We start from the raw sequence: 8261 nt of genomic DNA, 5'->3' as shown, positions 1-8261 counted from the left end.
CAGCCGCGGGGGCCGGGGGGCAGGTGTGCTGGGGGGCGGGGGCGGATGAGGGTGTGCAGGAGCCTCTGGCCCCGTGGCCGGCAGCCCCGTCCCCTTGTCTCCATCCGCCCTGGACGCATCCCTGGTTTCAGAAACGGGTGGCCTCCTGTGGGTGGGCAGTGCCTGTTGGTCGGACCCCAGCCTCACCTGGACCACCCTCTCCCAAGCCTCTCCCGCCAGCTCCCATCTGGCAAGGCCCTTGGGCAAAGGTAGGGGCTGAGAAATAAAGAAGTCAACCCCGTCACCCCCTCAATCAACACTGTCGGCGTCAGGGGTCCCTGGCCCCACCCACCCAGGGTACCCCTCACCCCCTGCAGTTCTCAGGTCCTGGGGCCCTGGAGGCCCAGGCAGACTTCCATCCATCTCTGGAGGCCAAGGCTGGTGCCGCCCCTCCCCGTCACCTGTGCTGCCCAGGCAGGGCCAGGGCCAGGGCCAGGGCCACCTCCTCCCACAGGGTCACAGGGTCATGGGGACCACCCTCTCCCATTCTCAGGGGCTCTGAAGTGTGGGAAGCAGTCACTTCCCTCCACCCCAGGCCCTGCGGGGCTGCCATGGGCCAGGCCGGAGGTGGCAGGACACCCAGAGGGGGAGTGTCCCTCTGACTCCCCGGCCACAGAGGTGCTCAGAGGTCCCGCCCACCCTGCAGACCCCAGGCCCTCCCCCAGCGCCTCCCAGTGGCCACCGGACACCCAGGGCCTCCTGGCCTCCCTCCAGCCTCGCCTTACCGGCCATCCTCCCAGGATCCCCTCAGCTCGCCCACACCCCAGCGGGGTCGGTTCTCACGCTTGCCCCCGACACCCCGTCCAACCCCTGCTGGACCCAGCGAAGTCCTGGACTGCGCTGGGCCGGCCTCCAGCTCAGGCAGATGAGAGCACCCTGCTGGGCACCCGAGGGTCCTGAGGACGTCCTGGCCTGGCCGCCCCTGTTCAGGGACATAGAAAGGGAATGGACTGACTATTCTTGGGGGGGAAAGGGGTGTGGGAGACACGCGGGGGCGGCGTGGCCTGTGGCCTATCGCGGGGTCAGCTCCCGCCTCCTGGGCTCCGGCCACCTGTGACCCTGCTCAGGCCTAACTGCTCTCACCCTCCCAGCACCTCTCCAGGCTCCAGGGGGACGCATGCCCCCCAGAGCCGTAGGGTCCTCCCCAAAAGGTGCTGCCATGCCCTAACCACCCAAGGCTCCTGCCCTGACCAGCAAGCCACCGCTTCCAGCTGCCACCTCCAGGATAGTGGGGGGCAGGGGTCCCCAACCTCCAGGCTAGTGGGGGGCAGGGGTCCCCGATCTCCAGGCTAGTGGGGGACAGGGGTCCCCGACCTCCAGGCTAGTGGGGGGCAGGGGTCTCTAACCTCCAGGCTAGTGGGGGCAGGGGGCCCCGATCTCCAGGCTAGTGGGGGGCAGGGGTCCCCGATCTCCAGGCTAGTGGGGGGCAGGGTCCCCGATCTACAGGCTAGTGGGGGGCAGGGGTCTCTAACCTCTAGACTAGTGGGGAGCAGGGTCCCCGACCTCCAGGCTTTGGTCTGGACAGAGAGGAAGCGTCCAGACGGGCCAGGGCTCCCCACGCACCTTCCAAGTCCCCGTCCCGGGTCTTGGCTGCCAGCTCGGAGGACGACAGGGTCTCCTGGCACAGGGCACAGTCCTCCAGGGCCGCGCCCCGCAGGGTCTGGGCGACTGGAAGAGAAGGGTGCCCGCTGGGTCCACGCCCCATCACCATCCCCGGCCGGGCACCGTGGAGAGGCCGTCTCTGCCCAGGGCTGGGATGCGGGCTTCTGGGTTCCCCCACCCCTGGGCGCTGGACACCCCAGTCAGCAGGCGGCAGAGCCTGTCCCGGGGGGCACTCACCCTTCCGGAACTTGTCCTTGTCGTCCATCTCCGGCTTGGTGGCCATGACCTCGAAGAGGGTCTTGAGAATACTTCTCAGGTCGCTGGCGTAGTTGGTCTGCAGCTGGTCAGCCACCCCTGGGGAGGGGGGAGACGAGGAGGCGGTGGGCTGGCCGCCTGGGGACCGTGTGCCTGCAGCTGGTCAGGGCGAAGTAGCCACCAGCCGGGACGCGGCTTTGGCGGAGGCAGGAGCTGGGTACGTCACCTCCTTCGGGCCACCGCAGCCACCGCTGCGCAGTCCTGGCCCCTCACTGCGGGGATCTCAGAGCCCGCACCATGCCCACCGCAGCAGCACCGCCCCCGGCCACGGCCATGCAGCACCTGGACGTGCCCGCCCCACGGCAAACACCGCTGCCCCAAATACTGTGACTGCAGGGCCGCAGGAGTAAGGCCGGAGGTGGTACCCGGCGCCCAGCTCCTCTGTGCCCCAGCCCCCAGCCACATCCGGGCAGGGAAACGCGACCCCACCCCCACCAGCAGGGGCTCCCTCCTTCCAGAAACGGGTGGACCCAGCCTTTCCCGGTGACCAGCAATGCTGCTGTTTAGGGGGCCACCGGGCTATGCTCTGCAAAGCCAGGGAGGAGCGGTGTGCACCCCAAATACGGATGCCCTGTGACTGCCCCCAACGACTGTCGGTGGGAGTGACTGTCCGTGGGAGTGACTGTCCCCGGGAGTGACTGAGGCCGAGCTCCCGGAGGCTCCTGGCGTGCGGCCAGGCACCAGCTCCTTTGCCATCAAACCCGCCGTGGGGGCCCGGCCGGCCTGGCTCGGGTTGAGCTTTGACCTAGGAACCAGGAGCTCATGGTTTGATTCCCCGTCAGGGCACAGGCCCGGGTTGTGGGCTCGATCCCCAGTGCGGGGCGTGCAGGAGACAGCCAACCATTGATTCTCTATAGTCATTGATGTTTCTATCTCTCTCTTCCTCTCCCTTCCTCTCTGAAATCAATAAAAATATATTTATGGCAGTGATTCCTGGGCTCATGACCCAGGTGGTTACCCTGCTGTGCTGGCTCCTGCCTCTTCTCTGCAACCGGGGCAGAGGGGGCACCGGAGGGTGTGGGGGCAGAGGGGGCACTAGAGGGTGTGGGGACAGAACCCGCTGCAGGACAGGCACTGCCTAAGCCCCTCCCTGGGCGGGTGGGGAGGCGCGCATGGCGGGACCCCATACTGTATACTTCTGAACCACCGGGGTTTGTACTCATTTAAAACACACAAAACGAAAGGAAACCGCGAACAAGGCGCCCTTTGCTCACGCCCTCTCTGAACCCCCTGGGGGACAAAACAGCCCCCCCTTTCTGTGAGCCGTGGAGGAAGGAAAGACAAACTAGTCAGGACGCAGACGGACCCTGACCCCAAGGGGCCATCGCAGGAGGGGGGAAGGACTATGACAGCGAACAAAGCTTGCTCTCTGCTGGGCGCAGGGTGCATCGCAGGGCGTGGGGCGATGACAAGACAGAGCAGGGGCCGGCAGACAGGGCCGGGCACCCCCGCACCCCGACATCAGCCAGCACCCCCCAACATCATCGCATCATCGTCAGGATGTCACCCGCAGCCGACCTCAGCCCCACGGGCATTGGCTGCCTCCCGGAAGCACAGCCCACGCCCACCAGCCCACACCGCCCAGGCCCGCACGTGGCACCTGAGATGCAGACGAACAGGCGGTGGATCAGGTCGTGGCTGCCGTGGAACCTGGACCGGATCTTCTCTCTCGTGGCCACGGGGGCCGCCTCCAGCACGGCCCTGTCCGTGGAGCAGGCCCCGGCCGGGGAGCCGCTGCACAGAGAAGCAGAACGGGGGTTGGGGGGCCTGTGCCTGGTGCTCCGCGGGGAGAACAGAGAAGAACCCGGTCTGTGTGGGCCAGAGGCTGGTGGCTTGGCCATCTACACGAGAGGCTGGGAGTGGCTCAGGGCCCGCCGCCCGGAAAGGGTCCCCAGCTCTGTCTGTGAACCAGGAGGTCACGGTTCGATTCCCAGTCAGGGCACAGGCCCGGGTTGCGGGCTCAATCCCCAATGGGGGGCGGGGTGCAGGAGGCAGCCGATCCATGACTCTCATCACTGATGTTTCTGTCTCTCTCTCCCTCTCCCTTCCTCTCTGAGATCAATAAAAACGTATTTTTAAAGAAAGAACATAACAGGTGTTGGTGACTTGGAGAAATCAGAGCCCTCGGACCTCCTGGGCGGGAGGCGGGATCCGACGGTGCAGCCCCTTCGGAAGCCAGCCCAGCAGCCCCGAAGCAGACCAGACACGTCCCACAGGATTGATGGGAGAACAGTGAGGCGCGGCCAGACAGCGGGATTGTCAGCACAGCAAGGGGCTCTGACCCGCCACAGCGCCCGCACGGCCCGCCTGTGCAGGTCCGCTTCCCTGGACAGCCTGGAGCAGCAGAGGGGCTGGCAGCCTCCAGTGCTGAGCGGAGGTGGGTGGGGTGTACCCCTCCCCCCAGGAGGGGTGGTGGCAGTGGCCTGGTTCCTCTGGGGCACAGCGGGACCCGAGTCCTGTGCGAAGCCCGGTTGGGGAAAGGGTCCCCGCTACGCCACGGGACCTGATCCTGTCGCACATGCCGTGTGTGCGCGTCTGGAAAGCTAGGCGGGCACACGCGTGTGTGCGTGTATAAATAGATGTGTTGTCGCACGGGCCCAGGACTGTGCAGCGTCCTGGCGCCACACCTGCTGCTGCTTTTAAAAGCTCCGAACAGAAGGCGTGACGGCTGGCAGACCAAAGCTGCAGGGACGCGGCTGAGGGCACAGCCCCCCTCCTGCCGCACCCCCTCACACAGCACCCCTCCTGCTGCACCCCTCGCACAGCACTTCAACCTTCCCTCCCGTCTCTGCCTCTGGGAGGAGGAGAGGAGATGCCTGCTTCAGGGCAGCAGCTGCTCAGACAGGAATCCTGCTCCCCTGGGATGGAGGACGATGACCGATGACCGTTGAGGCTGTGGCCTCCTTGGTGCCTGCCCCTCCGCCCCGCCCCCTCCTGCTCCCCAGGACTACCAGTGCTGACAAGCACACTCGCTCTAGCTCAAAGCCCTGCTTCCACCCCGGACTGTGGGGTCCCCTGGTGCCCCAGGGAGCCAGGAGTCGGGCGGGAAGTGAGGCAGGACTGGGGGGATGCGGCCCTCCTCGGGCTCCGGGGAGGAGGGGACAGCCTGCAGCCTGGACTCGGCCAGCCCTGTTCTCTCGGAGCCGCCCCGGCAGGGTGTCCACATGGCGACCGGTCTGGGGACAGGGACCCTGCCAGAGGGAGCCCGCCGCCTCACGCCGGGGAAGCTGGGCTGGATGGCCACCGGCACTGGGCGGGGCGGAGGGCAGCTGCAGGGCAGGGATTGGGGGGAGCGGCAAGAATGTGAGAGACTGGACATGAGCCCGGTGGCCCCCTCCCTCACTGCAGGCATTCCCGAGGCCAGCTGCCTCCCAGGCCAGGTGCCCCTGGATCGAGGGTGAGATAAGAACTCTCAAACTCAACATGGAAGCACACACAGAAACAGCACAAGGTTTGAACAGACGGTGGTGACAACCCTCAGTGATGGGGTGATGATGGCCAGGAACAACCCTCAGTGATGGTGGTCATGACTGTAACAGTCCTGAGTGACGGTGGTGAGGACAGTGAGTAACAGCCCTGAGTGACGGTGGTGATGGCTGGTGACAGCCCTGGGTGACGGTGGAGATGGCTGGGGACAGCCCTGAGTGACGGGGGTGATGGCTGGTGGCAGCCCTGGGTGACGGTGGAGATGGCTGGGGACAGCCCTGAGTGACGGGGGTGATGGCTGGTGGCAGCCCTGGGTGACGGTGGAGATGGCTGGGGACAGCCCTGAGTGACGGGGGTGATGGCTGGTGGCAGCCCTGGGTGACGGTGGAGATGGCTGGGGACAGCCCTGAGTGACGGTGGTGATGGCTGGTGACAGCCCTGGGTGACGGTGGTGATGGCTGGGGACAGCCCTGGGTGACGGTGGTGATGGCTGGTGACAGCCCTGGGTGACGGTGGTGATGGCTGGTGACAGCCCTGGGTGACGGGGGTGATGGCTGGTGGCAGCCCTGGGTGACGGTGGAGATGGCTGGGGACAGCCCTGAGTGACGGGGGTGATGGCTGGTGGCAGCCCTGGGTGACGGTGGTGATGACTGGTGACAGCCCTGAGTGACGGTGGCCATGACTGAGTAACAGTGGCTGAGTGACAGTGTCCAATAGCAACAGGTCATGGGGTCTGTAACAGGCTGATAAGACAGGGAGTGAGGTCAGAAACGACAAGCATGGCACTCAGCTCCTCCTCCAGACGCCATGGCACTGGGGACTGTCGCCCATTTTACAGATGACAAAACGGAGGCTGAGGGAGGTTGTTGACCGGCCCCAGGTCAGACAGCCAGTCCACGGCCCTTTATCCCCTGGGCCCTCCGTCCCACTGCACTCGGAGGTGCTCCCCACACAGGGAGCAAGGGCCCAGTGCCAGCATTCCCCGGGAGATGTCCCCGCACCCGCACTGCACCGCACGCTCTGGGAGGGGGGCTCGCGGCCAGAGCACAGCACCGGTTAGGGCAGAAGCTCAGAAGCCTGTGCGGCGGCAGCCCTTCCAGATCCCGCCATTCTGCCTGTTAGGGTGGCCAAGGAGGAACGCACGAGGCCAGAGTGGTGAGGGATCACGAATTTATTCACTGAGTCAGAGGCGTTTAAAGGACTCTAGGCAGGCTTTTCTGGGCGGAGAGTTCTCTGTGCAGGTCGGGATTCTGGGAAGTCAGGGGGAGAGAATGGTCTTAGCAGGTGGATTGTGGTCTAGGCAAGTGGCATGTCCATGTGAAGTGTCTAAAGGTGAGCTCCCAGGGGAGGGACTATCGATTCAATTGCTCGATCAGACCTAACACTCTCCAAACGACAGCCAGGGAGGCCCCCCTCAGCCAGAGCCAGTCTCGCTCTCTGATGGTTGGAAAGGGTCTCAGGAGACCAGACGGCCTGGACCTCAAATGGGGGGCGCGGAGTGGGTGGGAAGCTCAGAGGGGGAGGAGGGGAGGAGGGCCGATGCGTGCGTGGTCAGCCAGGGGACCGGAGAGCCGAGGGCCAGAAGCTGCCTCTGGGAATTGTCAATTTACTCCCACAAAGTAAAATCGCAGGCGTCCGAAAACCAAAAGCTACCGATAATCAAAGCGAAGGGCACCTGGGAAAGCGAGGCCGGCGACCTGCAACGCGCCCGGCCAACGGGAGCCTGTTCAGTCCCTATGGAAACTGGAACCCCAGCCGGACGGCGCGGAGAGCAGCCCGCGGGGAACGGGCAGCACGGGGGAGGAGTGCCCAGCGCACCAAGTCAGGGCACAAACCACAGCCTCGCAGGAGGCGTCTCTGCTCCTGAGCTGGGAGACCCGGGGCGAACAGCCGCAGCCGGGTCAGGCCCCGGGGGCCCGACAATAGGGGCCGAGGCCGGACTCTGGGGCGTTGCTGTGCGTGTCCTGCCCCAGCGCTGGTGCCACAGAAATAACCCAGACGCCGAGCCAGAGGGGCGCGTGACCGTGACTCGGGGAAACTACGGAGACGGGAAAGGACAGGACAAATGAGCCTGGGTCCTGACCACAGAGGAAGCGGCTTTGTGGAGGAGCGATCACAAAACAATATTCGGTGAAAAAAACAATAAAACTGCCCGTGGGATCCGGGGGGGTTTTATTTCCCTCCTTCGTTCTCATTCATGTTTCCCTACGTTTCCACAGTGAACGGGGCCACGTTATAATGAGCGTTATTTTTGAAGGAGGCAGGAGGCTGGGAACACGTGGTGGCAGGACGTCCAGGGACAGGCAGATGCACTCGAGACAGACGGACTTCCGTGTCTAGAAAAGGGCCTCACTCAGCCAGCTCTGTGTACGGAAGGTTCTGGATAACGAGGTGAGTCCACACAGGGACAACAGGGTCTTAAAAAAACACCACTTTTCCCAAAAAGGCTGATCTGTGACCCTGAAAAGGTGAGAAAGAAGCAACAAGAAGAGCTGAGGACATCGGTTCCAGTTCTGCCGGGACAGCTGGGAGAACGGGGCGCAGGTTGGGCCGGGGAAATGCCGCAGAGGGGCTCCTCCTGGCTGGATCCTCCTCCAGGACCGGACAGTCCACCTTCCACCTGGGCCCGGCTCTGCTGGGGGGGGGGGGGCACGCTCCCGGTGGTGCCCTTAGAGCAAGCAGGCGGTCCCTGCGTCTCCTTCATGGCTCCGTCTCCAGGTGTGGCCGCGGGTCTGAGGAGCCAGTGACCGAGTGCAGTTCCCTCCCCAGGCACACACTGCAGGGGCCACAGGGTCAGATCAGGCCGACGCGGTCCCGCGAAGGGCACATGGCACGACGCCAGGGGGCAGGACGGGCTCGTGCTGCAGGCGGCTGGGCTC

The 8261-nt window shown here is 65.1% G+C and overlaps 1 protein-coding gene across 1 annotated transcript in view; it reads right to left on the bottom strand.

The window, feature by feature from the left end:
• Positions 1 to 8261, bottom strand: part of ZFYVE28 (zinc finger, FYVE domain containing 28) — a 36879-nt gene that overhangs the window by 10792 nt on the left and 17826 nt on the right. The window contains exons 9-12 of the mRNA XM_015561571.1: positions 3557 to 3797; positions 1879 to 1995; positions 1520 to 1707; positions 1231 to 1360 (exon numbers count right to left, since the gene is read on the bottom strand). Of these exons, the coding sequence (XP_015417057.1) occupies positions 1231 to 1360; positions 1520 to 1707; positions 1879 to 1995; positions 3557 to 3797 (676 nt within the window). The remainder of the gene's footprint in view (positions 1 to 1230; positions 1361 to 1519; positions 1708 to 1878; positions 1996 to 3556; positions 3798 to 8261) is intronic.

Source organism: Myotis davidii, unplaced genomic scaffold (assembly GCF_000327345.1).
Source record: "Myotis davidii unplaced genomic scaffold, ASM32734v1 scaffold937, whole genome shotgun sequence".
NCBI lineage: Eukaryota > Metazoa > Chordata > Mammalia > Chiroptera > Vespertilionidae > Myotis > Myotis davidii.
Note: the sequence above shows the minus strand (reverse complement) of the source record. Positions and strands in the feature narration are given on the sequence as shown.